This window comes from Indicator indicator, chromosome 13, assembly GCF_027791375.1.
Source record: "Indicator indicator isolate 239-I01 chromosome 13, UM_Iind_1.1, whole genome shotgun sequence".
In the NCBI taxonomy this organism is placed as follows: Eukaryota; Metazoa; Chordata; class Aves; order Piciformes; family Indicatoridae; genus Indicator; species Indicator indicator.
This window is the reverse complement of record NC_072022.1, coordinates 391,049-408,254: the sequence shown is the minus strand read 5'-3', so window position 1 is coordinate 408,254 and position 17,206 is coordinate 391,049. Positions and strand designations below refer to the sequence as shown.

The window sequence follows — 17,206 nt, the reverse complement described above, 5'->3', positions numbered from 1 at the left end:
AGAGCTTTGTTCCCCCTTCAAAATTAATTTGATCTGTTCTTGGGAGTGAGGATTCTCAGCATCAACAGTAGCTTTTTTTATTTTTTCTAAAAAACTTAAATAGTGCAGGAGTGGGACGGTTTGGGACTCAGTGATGGAGCTTTGCATTCTTTTGTCACTCCAAAAAACCATGCCAGGCCATGAGAAATTGGACTTTAAAGTTGTGATGCTTGATGTATTTCAAAGGAAAGCCTCTGTAACATAGTGCTAATATTTGGCATAAATTTAGTTGGATAATGCTTCTGAGAAATTATAAGCTGGTATGACACAGACAGAGGCAATAACAGAAAAATCATATAAATACAGGCTGGATTTTCATTCTACTTTTTTGCATTAAGATATCCCAGAGAACATCAGTGCTTTCCAGTGCTGTAGGCCTTCAATTATCTTCATTACTAGAAAACCTGGGTTCAAAGGCAAACTCTTAATGGATGCCATCTGGGACTGGAACCTCATTAGCTCACAGAGGTACTGCCTTCTGCTGCTGCCCAGCCAGGATGCTTTCCACAGAGCTCAAACACTAGTAGGGTTGAGCCAGAAGCATGAACAACCCTCTGTCCTGTGCTGAAGTGCCTTGGCAGGCAAGGAGGATAGGTGATACAGGTATCTTGGTGCTTGTTTTGTCTATTTTGGATCTCATATGATGCCTAATAATGAGAGAGGGCTTATATCTTGTTAACCTGCAAGAGCTGCTGGTGGCATTAAAGGCATGTGCTCAAGGACTGACTTCCCAGAGCCTGCCCGTGTGCTGTCTCCACCGTTGTGAGCACTGCTTCTCTTCTGCTTGTGGCAGCTTGTTGCTCTGGCCCATGAGGCTGTGAGTGAGGCAGCAGGAGAGCACAATTCCAGAGACATAAGGTCTGGAAAGGGTAGAGGCTGCACAGCAGGCTGCACCCAGCCCTGGTTACTCTTGTATTAGATTTTATGTAATTAATTAAGATGGGCATGTTAATTACAAGCTTGCTGTACCTTAGCATAAAGATTACCATCTCTCTTTGGTAGCTGCAGTAACTCCTGCTGGTCAGGGCAGCTGTAAAGTCACCTATTCTTCCCATCCATTCCTCCTTTATGCAGGGAGCAGAGAAGCCCTAGTAAATACAGTTGTAACCAAATTAAATGGTAGCCAGGTGATGGAAGAGAATAAACTGGGAAGTGTTTACTTTATGCTAAAGAACAGCTTGGGAAGTGCAAAAAAAGAGTGATTAAAATTACTGGACAGGAAAGACATAGGGTAAAGCACTGAGCTATTGAGTCATCACATGGCTTTGACCAGGAACACCACTGCACTTCAGCCTGTGCAACACATGTCCAGGAAAAACACTTCTCATGTGCTTCCCTTCTGTAGTCTCTGGCATATAACAGTACTTTGCTCAAGAGGGCAGCTCCGCTCAGGTGTGTAGCCATGAACAGCGTGACACAATGTTTCCAGAGACAAAATTCCGCTTCTGTTGATTGGGGAAAAGCCGATTTGCTTCCTTGACTGGAAACAAATTTTACAACTTCAATTTTAGTTCTGTTTTGATTAGTTAGTTCTGATTTCAGGAAATCCCTTTGAAGCTGTTGCTGCTCCAGGGAGATCTTGTTTTGCATTATTTGAGACTGATACACAATATAGTCAGATTTTGATCCTCTGTGGCAACAGTGTAAACTCAGAATAAATCCTACTGGGATCCCGGCCCACAGTCCTTCAGTGGAGTAATTCTTTTACAGGTGGAAGCAGCATCTGGTCTTTTATGTTTGTAATAGCAGCTGTGGAGCCCTTGAAGGATGAGCAATAGGTGTATGGCTCAAGTTCTTTTCTTTAATCCTTGAAAATGATGTTCTCACCCACAGTTAAAAACCAGAAGTACCCTGGGTGTACAAATGACTGCTGCACCACGGTGAGCCTGAGAGGTTCCATGTTACCTGCAGGGATCTCAGCCCACAGGAGACAATGTCAAGCTGAATTTTGCAGCTTAAGGTGCTTCCAGGGAACTAACTTTAGTGCTGCAGGCGCTTTGACAGGATATTAAAGAGGCCATAATTCCAGTACCATTAATCAGACCTCAGGAGGTAAAAGGGAATGATTCACAGAGAAATACTCTTCTCAGTCAGTCACTGTGGGAAGGCATTGGCAATGCATGAGTGGGATCTGATATTTTTCAGTTCGCATGCTTAGGGATTTCCTCTGCAGCTTCGGGAAAGGTTTTATTTCTTTGCAGGTAGAAGTGACAAGGGTCCCTTGAAAGGAAAGGTGAAGTTTCACAGGTTGAACTGTGGGTGTGAAGAACATCTGGCTAAGGTTGAGGGACCTTGTTCAGGCTGGCAGGGTGACTTGTCTGCACAGGCTTGTGCTCTGATACAGACAGAATCTGTTGTTGGATTTTAAGAGACTTTTGTTTAATAACAAGCTAGGGAAAGTCAGTGTTGATGCTTAAGAAAAGAGCTCTGATCATGTCATTGATGCAAATATTCATCCAGGGTCTGTGGCAGAGGTAAGCCTGGCCAGCTGTTCCAGTGGGGTATTGGTGACCACTGGAGGGCTTGTTAAGTATTACTGAATGCCTGAGATGACTAACCCCATGTTGTGTGTAATTCTCACCCCCACTTCCTCCTCCATTTCTTTCTCATCTCCGTTTGTTTCTGCTTGTTTGGTTAGCTTCCAACCAAGTAAATGAGCAGGAGAGGGTGTCACTTGGCACACAGAGGAAGAAGACAATGTCACAGCCCTAGCTCCTGTAACATCAACACCAAATACCCTTTGCAGAGTCTGTTTTCTCAGTGGACATAAGCTCTGCTTTTCTAATCAGGCCTGTGATCAGTTTGGCCATTGGCCTAATTTTGGGCAGACAATCTGAATTGCTTGCTGTTTAAAAAGGCAGAAAGAGGGGGGGAAATAGGTTCAGTCACTTTTTCTGTTCTCTGGTTTTGATCTAGGTCTGCTCCAGCTCCTACACAAGGTCCCACCAGTGCTGGGTCTGCAGGGCCACCTCCTGCTGCCAACATATCAAGCAACAAACGGCTGCAGCAGACACAAGCCCGGGTGGATGAGGTAAGTGGCTCCAGGTGATTTGTTGCTCACCAAAAGGATGATAATGTGCTGTTTCGTTTGGGGGTTTGGTGTGGGTTTTTTTTTCTTGTTTGTTTGGTTTTGTTTTTCTGTAAGATGCTTTCCTCCCTAGTGATCCCACACCTCCTGCTCATCTAAAGGCAGGGCATCTAGGAAATTAGGTTCACTGAAGGATGGTATTTATGAGGAGTCAGACAGTACGAGAGGCATTCTGGGTATGAGCATCCTTGTACCAGTAACATCTCTGCAGAATAAACATGGCCATTGGTGGCAATACATCAATTCCTCCCAGTGAGTCAGGTTAGGAGGAAGCATCAAAGAGGAATCAGCTCTTTTAAATGTGTTCTTGTGTTCCTGAAGGTTAGATGCTAATCTCACAGGCTGTTCACACGGACAGGCTGTCAGCCTCTCATAGATAGATTCAAGCCATCACAATTGTACAGCCTGAGGCCTGTGTTCATTACCCAGAGCTCTATTAATTAATCATCACAATTTCTCCCCAAAGAAAGGCACCTAGTCATGATGCCCTGGCATTGTCTTCAACAAATCCCCATTCCTTTTGTTGGATTTGGAGGACCACATGCCTATTACAGTGTGGATCCTTAAATTCCTATAGCACACATATTACCTTGTCACCTTGGCTGTAATGCCAGTGTCCATCTAACTTCTGGGATAATGGGAATAACTGAGCATACCATTGCTTGTGGGGATAGTCCCTGAGACTACCTGCAGTACAGCAGTGGCTGTAGCATCTTGCCTGTGCAGATTTGTGTGCTGGATATTAAGTATAGAGTTTGGCTAAACTCCTACAAAGAATTCAGTAACTGATTGTTTACTGCCCATGGGAAAGTGGCCAGGGCTTCTTGAATCTTTAATGCATATTTAATAAAATACACACTAGGAAATAGCTATTTATACGCATAAGGGTATCTGTTTTCAGAAGTGGAGAAGACCTCAGAACATCCAACGTAAATGTATTTCTTAAGATGAATTAAATACTCTTGTCAAAGGCAGCTTGTCTTTTGAGCACTTTTTCTTTGCTGAAGATCTGAAACAGGGTCTTTCTGGCCTTCTCTAGCTTTCTGCGCTGCAGGCTCCTTAGGCAAGGTGCCTGGAGAGTTGGGTTTTGTCACAGATCACTTAGATTTGTGTGGCTCTTTCCCTTGACTGTGCTCTTCCTTTCTCCCTGCAGCTGATAAAGAAGGAGATAGATCAAGATGTAATTTTCCTTGCACTTATTGGTGAGATTTCCACAAATTGCTCTAGCAAACAGAGGTGGGGAAACGCTGCCCCCAGTTTTGTTTGCTTCCCAAAGAGTGACCTGTTCAAACATTTGTGTGCTTCTCCACCTGCTCCTATGAACTCCACAAGGAAACTGCACTTCTTACAAAGGCACCAATCCTGCCAATGGATGAATGCTTAGCTTTTTGACGAGCTAAAGTGAGAATTGATTTCATGCAGATGTAAATGAGGACCTGGGGTCCTCGTGGATAGGAGGTTGACATGAGCTGGCAGCGTGCTCCTGTGGCCAAGAAGGCCAATGCTGTTCTGGGGTGTATTAGAAGGGGTGTGACTAATAGGTTGGGAGAAGTTCTCCTCACCCTGCATCTGGAATATTATGTCCACTTCTGGGCTCCTCAGTTCAAGAAGGACCTCGGGGAACTGCTTGAAAGAGTCCAGCACAGAGCCACAAAAATGATGGAGGGAGTGGAACATCTTCCTTATGAGGAAAGACTGAGGGAACTGGGGCTCTTTAGCTTGGAGAGGAGGAGACTAAGGGGTGACCTCATTAATGTTTATAAATACATAAAGGGTGAGTGCCAAGAAGGTGGAGCCAAGCTCTGCTTGGTGATGCCCAATGTCAGGACAAGGGGCAATGGGTGGAAGCTGAGGCATAGGAAGTTCCATGGAAACAGGAGGAAGAATTTTTTCACTGTGAGGGTGACAGAACACTGGAACAGGCTGCTCAGTGGTGTTGTGGATTCTCCCTCTCTGGAGATATTCAAGACCTGCCTGGATGTGTCCCTGTGTGATCTGGTATAGGTGATCCTGCTCTGGCAGGGGGGTTGGACTGTGGATGATCTTTCAAGGTCCCTTCCATCCCCTAACATTCTGTGATTCTGTGATTTCTCACTGCTGGTGCTTGGAGCTGGTCACATACTCTGGCTGCAGAAATGTCTGCAGAAATTCCTAAGATGAGTTCTCTCCCTATAACTGATTTTCACATCACACTAACTTCATTGACGTTAGTGGAGTGTCTCTTGCAGTGAGGAAAGGAATATTATGTTTCAGCTTTTGTCTTGGGTTTAAATAATGAAATAAACTTCTTATCTTGAACATATTACATCATGGTACTCTAACTGCCTATGTGAGCTACAGCAACAATAATTGTCCCTAGAACATGATAAACAACTGCTAGCTATTTCCTAAAATGAGTGATGCAGGTCAGGCACGTGTGGCTCTTCAAGGAGATCAATGGAGATGGCTTTAATGAGGCTAGTGAACCCCTGCTTTTTGTTTCAGGTACTCTGTATTCTGAGTCTTTTTACTCAATCCCATGGAAGCTTGTCTTCTTGTGAAATGTGATGGTGTAATTTTGTAAGGAACTCTCACCCAGTACAAGAGGACAGGGAGTAGCTCTTGGATTTGAGGCTTATATGGGTGATAGTCAGGATTCACCTTTTTTCACCTCCTATTTGGGCAGGAGGCTGAGGTTGGCATGGTTTTCAGTGCATGGCATAGGCCCAGCAGATCCTTGTTTAATGGAGAAATCTCAGTATAAGAATAGCCAAGGCAGAAAAACAGTATTGGGATTTCGGCCCTGTGAAGTTACTAGGATGAAACTGGTCTATAGCACCTAAGGATCCGACCTGTTAAGCATTGCTTTGACTTCCCTACTGGTTTCCCTGGTCGTTTTTCTTTCACGTCCTGTGGGAAAGTAATCTGTAGGTGGCACCAAACACCACAACACTGCACTACACCTCTGGCAATTCTGCTCTGTTCTGCACAGCACTTCAGACCCAAACCCAGAACTTGGCAATTCAATCAAGACTTTGTGTAAGAGAGTATTGTAGGTCTTAGTAAAATCTCTGGCATTTATAATGATCTGTCAATGATGATACAGTATTTGAGCTATATCCATGTTGGGTTTTCTCCTGTGGTTTCTCCAGGCATCCTAGAGCTTATTATTTAAGGGCCAGATATTTGGTTTAGTATAGAAAAACATTTATTTGACAAAAATGCAGTTTTATCTGGAAAAGTATTCACTGCAGTCAGATTAAATTCAATAAATAGTTCCGAGGGGTCAAAAAAAGAGAGAATGGGTAGGAAATGTTATAATGTTTTCTTTCAACGTTTTCAAATACTTTAAAATGATGAGATCCATCCCAGGGTTCTGAAGGAACTGGCTGATGTAGTTGTGTGTGTGTAGTTGTGTGCAAAGCCACTCTCCATAATATTTGAAAAGTCCTGGCAGTCAGGCAAAGTCCCTGGAGACTGGAATAAGGGAAACATGACACCCACTTTTAAACAGCATAAAAAAGAGGACCCTGGAAATTACTACCCTGTCAGCCTCACCTCTGTGCCTGGGAAGATCATGGAGCAGATCCTCCCAGAAGCTATACTGAAACACACAGAGGACAGGGTGGTGATTCAAAGGAGCCAGCATGACTTCACAAGGACAAGTCCTGCCTGACCAACCTCATTCCTTTCTAAGACAGTGGACAAGGGAAGATCAAGAGATGTCACCTATCTGGAGATTTGTAAAGTCTTTGACACAGTCCCCCACATCCTTCTCTCTAAACTTGAGAAAGATGGATTTGATGGGTGGACTGTCCACTGAATAAGGAATTGGTTAGATGATTGCATACAAAGCATAGTGATAAATGGCTTGGTGTTCAGATGGAGACAGGTGACAAGAGGCATCCCGCAAGGGTCTGTACTGGGACCAGTGCTGTTCAGTATCTTCATCAATGACATGGACAGTGAAATTGAGTGCACTCTTAGAAAGTTTGCAGATGATACCAGGCCAAGTACTGTGGTTGATAAGCCTGAAGGACAGGATGCCATCCAGAGGGACCTGGACAGGCTGGAAAAGTGTGCTGAGGAGAATCGCATGAGGTTCAATAAGGCAAAGAGCAGGGTCCTGCACCTAGTTTGGGGCAATCCTCAATATTGATACAGGCTGCAGGATGATGAGATTGAGAGCAGCCCTGCAGGAAAGGACTTGGGGTACTGGTGGATGAGAACCTGGACATGAGCCAACAATGCACACTTGCATACCAGTCAGCCAGTGGCATCCTGGCCTGCATAAGGCGGCATGTGGCCAGCAGATTGAGAGAGGTGATTCTGCCACTCTGCTCTGCTCTTGGTAAGACCTTACTTGGAGTACTGTGGCCAGCTATGAGACCCCCAACACAAGAGGGACATAGACCTGCTGGACCAGGTCCAGAGGAGACCATAAGGATGACTGGGGGGCTGGAGCACCTCTCCTATGAAGACAGACTGGAAGAGTTGGGGCTGTTTAGCCTCAAGAACAGAAGGCTCTGGGGAGACCTTATAGCTACATTTCACTATCTGAAGGGGACCTACAGGAAGACTGGGCAAGGACTGTTTAGAAGGGCTGGTAGTGATAATACGAGGGAGAATGGCTTGAAACCAAAGCAGGGTTGGTCATAAGGAAGAAGTTCTTTATGATGAGAGCGGTAAAATACTGGAACAGGTTATCCAGGGATGTGGTTGAGGCCTCACCCCTGGAGGCAATCAAGATCAGACTTGATGTGGCCCTGGGCAGCATGATCTAGTTGGAGATGTCCCTGCTGACTGCAGGGGGTTGACCAAGATGACTTGTAAGGGTCCCTTCCAGCTTGATGCAATCTGTGAATCTGTGAAAATTTTCATTGTAATACATTGTACCAACGTAAAATTCAGCTACATGTCAGCTGAGAAATGAAAACAAAAGGGTTTTTTTTTATCTGATATGAAGTTAAATGCTTTGAAAGTTTTGGGTTGGAAAGCAAGTAAGAAAATTCGAGTTGACCAAAAGATTTGACTTTGTAAACAAACAAGTGAAACAAGACTTTTGAGTTTGGGAACAACATTTAACCCTATGCAAGTCCTTTCAAAGATTCTTTTACTGCTGGTGTCACCTCAGAGTTCCTTATTACTGACTATGAAAAGTAACAGACCAGCAACCATAAGTAAGTGAATACAACATTAGTGAGAGTGGTGTGCTGTCTAACACTTGCCATAGTGAGGTATTCATATTTTTCATTGTTTAGAGTCATTGGCTTGCTAGGAGACTTTTGTCTAACTTAATGTATGAAGGGGCTTTACCTATTGTGCATACTTCTCACAGAGGCTGTGCAATGAGATGTCAGGAGCTGAGCTCCCTGCTGCAATTCAGGGCTGAATTTTCTCAGGTAAAATGTTCTCATCCTACACTTTCAAGCAGGAGTTCAAGTTATGGCTGGGAAGTCATCTTGTTCAAGAAAGATCTGCAGAATAAACTCACTCCTTGGTCAGGAAATCCATATGGTTATCTTTACAGTTGCCTTTATCTAGGTGATTTCTCTAGTTCAATCAAGAAAGTCATATAAAATTTATATGGAAAATAATGGCTTGGTCTTAGTGATGACTGGACAAATGTCAACCAAACTGTATCATAGAGGTACTGGTCCCTGTCAGGTTTTTGTATCTGTAATGACGTAGCTAGTTGTAGGCTAAAAGAGATGAAAACCTTTAATGAAACTAATTAAGGTATTTCATAATAGTCCTTGAAGGACATCTGAGCACATTTATAGCTATGCTCATCTTGTTGTCACTGTGTCTGTTCCCACAGGCATGGGTTTTGAGGCACTGACTAGGTAAATGCCTTCACACACCCTACCAGCAGAAGGCTGGTTTCAGTATGATATGTGATATTCCAGAGTGGGAGCATACGGGTGACCTTCGGCTTTCTGTGTCTGTGGAATCTAACATAAGGCTGTGCCTTTGCAGGTGGTAGACATCATGAGAATGAACGTGGACAAGGTGCTAGAAAGAGACCAGAAACTATCAGAGCTTGACAACCGTGCAGATGCATTGCAAGCAGGTGCCTCACAGTTTGAAACCAGTGCAGCCAAACTGAAGAGAAAATACTGGTGGAAAAATTGCAAGGTAAAGCATATAATTTTTTGTTGAGGATCACTTCATGACAGACATTATTTTCACTTGCATTTAATGGGACTTTGCTTGCAGGATGGCACTTCTTAGTGGTCTCTTCTTATCAAGAGGAGGAAGAGCTGCCTTGCCTTCTGGGCACCAGGATATTAAGCCAAGCAACTTTGATCTTTACCAGAACTTATCTTTAGATAATTTCTGCAGTATATAAAATTTAGACGTAAATTTTGATGCTTCAAGCACTGCCTGCATAAAGGAATGGGAGAGCATACCCTGCTAATTCATGTCAGTTCCCTGTGGGAACCACAAAACCTGAACAGGTGTAGTGAATTCTAGTAGTGAGAGTAAAGATACTTTTTCCTTGTGGGAGATCATCAGTCTCTTGATCCTTCTTTAGGATGGCAAACTATAAAAAAACCCAACTTGGTTCCACAAACTGCTGTGAGAAGTGAGGAAATGACTGTTCTTTTAAAGAGAGATAGATTAGGGTAGAGCAGGTCTTTAATCAACCAACTCTCTCTGCTGTCTTCAAAGTCTGAGCCTTTCACACTAACAAAGATACCTTCACTTTCCTTTGGTTTTTCAGATCTCCATCAGGATTTGCTTTTCTTCAGCTCTTTTTATTCATATAAGACCCTTGCTTCTTTCTAGTTACGCACCACTAACACAAACACTATGCTAGAAGTTCAGCTTCATTTCCATTTCTCTTCAGTACCACTTTTGCTGATGATCATTCATGTCCAGCCAAATAAATTCACATGTTCCTAAAGGAGAATCCCACTTGTATCTCTCACTGGTCTGTTGCTTGCTTTGTCTCTTCAATCCACAGTGCTATGAAGTGCAAAGCAAGGCAAAATATTCTTGGTAAGCTACATACACAAACACTTTAGCAAAAGTGGATCTAGCCGAGAAATTCAACCATGTAGTTCCTCTGGGCCTCTTATACCTGTTGCCCAGTTGCTTTGACCGACAGTGCAGGAAGCAGGGCTTTTGGGAGCTACAGACACAGATTTTGAGTTCAGTTCATTCATGCTGACTGCAGTCACCACGATGACCTACACTACACTAGACCTTCAAACTTACTCTCATTCTCTTTTCTTCATTGTCCCTTCCTGCTTTGCTCTGACAAAGAAAATTCCCCATTTCCTTCCCGTGGCTTCCAAACACCCAAAAGGGGAGGAAAAATAAAGAAATCTCCTTCAAGTGAATGGCTGGCTCTGTTCTCCAGGCATATGTAGGGAGGAGTGAAGGCCTTCATTTGACATGTCCATGTTTGTTGTTTTTAAGTCTTCCCATTCTCAGTGGGGTAATGATGAGAATTAGACTGCAGGATTTCTGGTGGCCTTGTTAGCATTCAGCAAGTCTCATGTGGGAGCTTCTGCCCCACACAACTCAGTGCTGTCTGTGCACATCTGGCTGTGATCTATCCGTTCCTGTGGAAACAGACTTCAACTTTCCAAGGAGCTATTTTCAGCTAATATGCTGTAAACTCCACTGGCTGGCATGGGCTCTGTCTCTCAACAGCACAAGTACACAAAGCCAGGGCAAATAGTTGCTGGGCACTAGATATCACCAGCTGCCTCTTCCCTGGCTATGGAAACATGGTAAACAAGTGGTATATGGCCATGTGTGAATCCAGTCACTTAAATTGCCTCTGAAGTTGTTCTCCTTTGGAATTTTACTTTTCTTTACTGCTGGGAATGGACAAGGTTGGTCACTGCATCTTAACTGATTGGGAAGAACTTGTTAGCTTTGACAATAGGCTGTGTCCATTGCTGAAGGTCATCTGTTCCTAAAATTGACAATGTATCTGGGGCCTTAACAAGCCTGTTGAAGTGTGTCTTTGCAGTTAAAAGTGAATTACAAGGCCTTAAATAAAAGAAAGGAAAAACACCCAAAAGAGGTTAATGTCTTTCATGTGAAAACCTGACTATTTTTTATCTCAAAACTTTCTTTTTATAGATGATGATCATCCTCGGTGTAGTATGCGCAGTCATTCTCATTATAATTATAAGTGAGTAATTTTCTCTTTTGTTTATGATCTCAATAGCTTGTGTATTAAAAAAAAAAAGAAACAAAACAAAAGGTGGCTCTGAAATATTTAAACTGCTTAATTTGTCAAATTGCCCTTCTAGTGTCATGCTGTTACAACAGCAACAACAAACTCTCTGGACAACTGTATAGGTGGAATTTCTTGATATTTAATGTATTTTACAATAGCATGTTACATAACTTTCCCTGGGATTAAAGATTCTCCCTTTTCTTCTTTATATAAATTTTAATGCAGTCTCAGATATCTTCCTTTCAGTAGAAACAGTGCCATGGTCCTGGTGTTTTCAGGTGAGAACAGTAACATTTGAATCACCTCATGCCTATAAAAAGAGGGTAAAGGCTCCCAGACAAACAGGCATCTGATGAATTTTTTTAATGAGTGTAGGTGCCTGGTTCCCACCAAATCAGCCACAAGTGGAAATGCTGATGCTCTGGAAAATCCCTTTGAATCCTGAGTACCTAAGTATTGTTAAAAAGCTGCCCAAAGTCTTACTGATTCCTTGTCCCCAAAGATCACCTCATTGCACACATTTGTCACAGGAAAGATAGCATATGAATGAATAATAGCTGCCATGCTGGTTGGGAGCCAGGTATCTTGTAATGACAGGAACCAAACATTTTGTTTATGTAACCTCTGTTAGCAACAAACATTACGTGACATAACTGTAACATGGCATTAATCCAGCCAGTAACCCAGAAGAGATTCACAGGGAGCCAGATTATGGATGTGAATTAATTCCCCAGCTCTCAAATGACATGCCTTGTATTCTGCATGTTTTCATTTCGCTCTGTTGCTTCTGCAAAGAAGGCTTACAGAATCACCTGTAAATATGACTAAATGGATTGAGATACATGTGGTGGCTTATTAGTCTTACGAATGCTGGAACCAGAGTAACCCAGAATAATTCTAGGGTTTTGTAACACTGATAGGGCAAGAATGGGAAACGGCTAGATATTAATTAACTATATTAACTGGGTACCCAAAGCAAGTGGCTTCAAGGGAAAGCCAGCCCTTTGTTCTGCAGTTCCCTGCAGCAACCTGGGCAGCCAGATGTGCAGCCACTAAATGGATTGCTCTGCATATATGTATCAATGAACACTATGTGTATCTTAACAGGAAAGGGAAAAGCAGATGAGATAGCCTGTAACTTCTCCTTAGAAGTTAAGGCTGAACTGATAAGTAATAATCAGAGAACCATAGAATTGTTTTGGTTGGAAAAGACCTCAAGGATAATCAAATCCAATCATCTTGTTTCCCAGCCTGCTGGATGCCTGTCCTGGTATGTTTAGAAACAGACACAGCAGGTGTGATGTGGCTTAAGTTGGTTTTAGGATATTTAATCAGAAACTTGACTGTCACATCATCAAACTTGTGTCATGGCTCACTATAGTGAGATCTAGCTTAGTGAGCTAGTGAGATGTAAACATTTAAATGTGAGATTACAGCTTAGTGAGATTTAAATGTTTTTAAGCTCTGGATTTTAAGTTTTTTTTTTTCAGTCTATTTGATGCTTCTGTAATAGTGCCTAAAGGTTGCAACTTCAGGAAGAACCCCATGTATTGAACTTAATTATGTATTTATTTATAGTAGCTCTCAAGTAGATGTTTAAGTCCTGCTACATCAAGTGTTCAAGTGCTGTCACAGGCAAGGCCTGTGTGGTGTCTCCAGTCACTGATTTTAATGGGAACAACTCATGCAGGGCCAGCTATAGGTGGAGATAAATTGGGTAGGTCCTCACACTAACAAACTACCATGGGTGGTGCAGTGGCCCAAGCCAGGCTCCTGCCATCCTGGTAAGAAGCAGGCTGGCTCCCTGATGAAGAAAGAGTTAAAACGTATGGGAATGCAGGCATTGCTAGAGCTGGGGATGGTGACTAACATGACCACCAGTCCTTGCCCTTTCTCTGCTTTGCACCACAATCTCCTGTTTTTGCACTCCAGTTCCCCCTCCTTTAACACAGGAGGGTATTCCTCTTTCAGCTAGGAAGGCACACTGTGTGCAAAACATGTTATGGTTTTTCAGTGAAGATATGCTAAGGGTGTTTGCCATTCTGTGACATGTGCTTTGTGAGATTAAGTACAAGAGTAACTCTGCAATAACTACTGTTTTTTGTCTCTCCCCCTCCCACTTCTTTCTGCTTCCTTCCCCAGTTTATTTCTCCACTTGAAAAAGCAAAGAAGGAAGACTTGGCACAACTTTGTTCATATTAACCAACAATATCAGTGTTCCTTTGTTGAACTCCGCTTTTTAATTCCCAGTATCTTGGGATTTTTGCTTGTAATAACACATATGCATTCAGTGTGGTGTGTTTTGGAATTCTGTTGTTTCCACGAGAAACTGTACCAGCTAAATACTGCCAAGTAGTTCCATACACTGTCTTATCACTGTGTCTTAAAATGTGTACGCACTGACCTTCAGAAACTGTAGTATATGAAAAGCATCCTAAACATCTCAGAATCAGAGAATGCAGTTATGGGGAAGCTCCTGCTTAAAGGGACACTGTCAGGTGGATTGGACCCAAACCTAAGGTTGCCACAAAAATATTAGGGCTGGAATTCTCATTCTGAGCACATAAAGTTGGATAGAAAAATCCACTATTAGTTGTAAATTTTTGAGATAGTATCTGCTACTCACATTGAGGAGAGTGGTACCCACCGTATTCATGTAATACATTTAAACTTCAACACCTAATACAGATTATTTTTATTTTAGCTGTAGTATTCAAGTCTACAAACATTGCCCACAGAAAATAAATAGGACTGGATTAGCATCTTGTATGGAAATAATTTTTTTCCTTATGGGGTATTCTGTACAACCAGAATGGCCTCAATATGAAAACCAGAAAGAAAATTGTACAACTGAAAAAACGTTAGCTAGCACAACCTTGAAAAAGCCAGGTGAGATGCAGGAAGGGTGATGCAAGCATCATATATGGCCAAGATCCAGACTTTTTCCAAAAACTCAAGGCACTGTTTGTCAGACTTCTTGAAACTCCAGTCCCCAGTATTGATGGCCCTGACTTAAAGCACATGAGCAGCTTTGGTGATGTCTGTGGCTTCCCAGCACAACTGTAGGAAGCTACCTCTGCCCCACTTTGCAGAAACGGTCCCCAAAGTGAGGATCATTCAAAAATCAGGAAGAAGATAATATGGGTAAACAGAGGGAACAGTTGAGAGAAGCCAAGAAAGGAAAGGGTTCCTAGCAAAGCTTTCTTGGAGAAGAGGAAGGCACAGAAGCACAGATCCAGAGTGTTGGTGTTAACAGGCTTTTAAAATATTTTGTGTGTGTATATAATTCATAAACTATAGTGTTGTCTTTTTAAAGTGCTCAGCTGAGATATTTTCATACTTGATTACTTTAAACCAACATCTTATATAACTAAAAGAAATGATATATTGCTGTTTGAAAGTTCTTGCATGCTATTGTTGTATGGTTTCTCCCAAACACTGAATTCCTTTTATTTATTTATTTATTTATTTATTTATTTATTTATTTATTTCCCTCTTTTAAGTACTGAATAGCTTAATCACAGTTGACCAAACTAAAAAAAAGAATTATCAAATTTTAAGCCAGGAAATTCTCAAAGGGTCTTTTTAGGATAACTTCTTCAGATTTTCTAATAATAATTAATAGAATTTTAAAATGAAATAAATTTGGTTAGGTTTTGTGTTGTTTGAGTTTGTTTGGGTTTTGTTTGCTTGTTTGTTTTTTTTTTCTTTGCTTCTGCAATTTGATGAGGGTATGGAAATAGTGACAATAGTAGTGTATATATTCCCACTGTGGACCATCTCTCTTGACATGGTCTTAGATTAAAAAAACAGAGGTCCATCCCAGTGTGTTGCAATGGATGTATACACAAATTGTGCTTAACTAGAACTTTTCATAGAGAATAAGCAGCGCATTTCCCTCTGTATATATTCACTACTTTGTACTCACATGTAATGTTTCATTTCATTAAGTTGTAAGTGGTGACTTACTACTTTCAAAGTTACTAATGTGCTACTGGACTTCCTAGTATGCCCTGTTGACTTCAGTCCTTCAGCTGAGGACACAATTCTAAAATCTCCATGGGCCAGACAGAAAATTCTGAAGCACTTGACTCCGGAAGGTGCCACAATTGAATGCTGTGCGTAATCGAGCCTTCGCTGGAAAAGAAATAAGCTGTCCAAATTCAGGACCCCTTTTAAACTACTAAGGTATTTGGCTGGTATGAAAGAATTATTTCCTAAGAGTGAGACCTTGCCACTCATACCCATGTCAAGCATGGATATTCCTCACAGGAATACTGAAAGGACCCATGAGATGAGATCTCACCGGAGATGGTACAGTCACTAAGGTTATATGCTGATACAGATCCTTCACATACCCAATGCCTTCTCCTATCATCATCTGAACCGTCTATGCTGATATGGCTGCAAATGCATATCAAAGAGGAATCCTCTAGCTACAAAGATGCAAAGTTTTCAAACGACACTGCTATAAGGATGCAAAGTTTTGCATCCTTCCAGCTAATGTATCTCAAGCAAGTTAATAATCAAAGTGGGCACTTCAGCGAGAGAGTAGAGAAGAGACACTGCTGGTTGTGGAGTGTGTGCTCATTCTCCCTCAAAAAATTAACTTATGGGATGACTGCTAATTGTTGGTGAGAATTTGCAAGGAAAAGTTTAGACGAGAAACTTAGCCTTTAGTGGGTTGTAAAATGCTTGTGCATTACTGAAATATGCTAAATTAATGTGTTTTACTCTTTTAAAGTTGTTTGCATGTGGAGTGCTCATGAGTGCTCAATGTTTGCTAGTTGTACTGTGGTTGATTGCAACAGGTAAGCTAAAGCACATAGCATTTCAAATTCAGCTCAGGAAGCATGAACAACTATGTGTTTCCCTAATGCACAGACCTGATGCTGCTTCTGCAGAGGATGGTAATTCAGGGCCATTCAGGGTCATGGATTGTGCAACATCATCACCTATACGTGCACTTGTACAGAGGACGATCTATACAAACACAGCTGGAGATCTTATTTGTGTTGAAGCCAGGATTGATTGCTTTCCACTCACTGCCTCTACATTTCAAATGTCTGTGCAGTTACAACTGCCTACCTGTAACAGTAAATTTCCTATGAAAAGGTTTACTTCTTCTTGTTTAGTCAGCACTGCTTAGATTTTCAATTACTGAGTAGAATTTCAACTACTACTCTTCATCACTAACTACTGCCTAGGCTTTAACATTGGGCTGGTAAAAAGGCACAAAAGGGCTTCCTTTTACCTGCTCCCCAGCAATCTCTTAGGGGGCTGCAAGGATGATTGCTTTCTGACTGCCGTTTTGGGGAATGAATGGAAGACTTCTTTGCCAGGAAGGAAGGTTTTTGACAGTTGTAGCCAGAGTTAGACATTGAGGGTTGCATATTCTGTCCTTACAGGAAGCGCTTACTCTTACTCTGATTTCTGGGCCACAGCTGTACAGCAAAGATGACAATATGATAGGATGTTCAGAAACAGTATAGCTGAAATTGGACAGTTAGGAGCTGGGTCTGTGCTTGTACTACAGCTGCTTTTTGGCTTGCCAAAGAGTGCTCATCAGTTTCTGATCTTGAAGAAGTGTTACTTGCATCCACAGGCTAGTAAAGTCCTGCTTGGGCATTATAGCTTCTTCCTTCTAATTTAGCTCCCCTCATGGTAACATAAAAGCGGCTTTAAACCTAAAAAATTTGGTACGCAGGACTTGCCGGAGCAAGCAACGTGGAAGTCCCAAAAGGGCACTTAACCTGATTCTCACTTGACAACATTACATAACATCACAGTGAATCCAACATAATCCAATATTATAAGATGGAGGAATAGAGAATCTAATAAAGAATCTGAATGTAACCTAGGGTCTGTAAGACAAGAAGTGATTTAGAAATGTAGAC

At 42.1% G+C, this 17,206-nt stretch overlaps 1 protein-coding gene across 1 annotated transcript in view; it reads left to right on the top strand.

Annotated features, from left to right (window-relative positions):
• Positions 1–13,538, top strand: part of LOC128970802 (vesicle-associated membrane protein 3-like) — a 43,224-nt gene extending 29,686 nt beyond the window's left edge. The window contains 3 exon segments of the mRNA XM_054386164.1: positions 2,956–3,070; positions 9,086–9,244; positions 13,452–13,538. Of these exon segments, the coding sequence (XP_054242139.1) occupies positions 2,956–3,070; positions 9,086–9,244; positions 13,452–13,538 (361 nt within the window).
• The last annotated feature ends 3,668 nt before the right edge of the window (positions 13,539–17,206 follow it).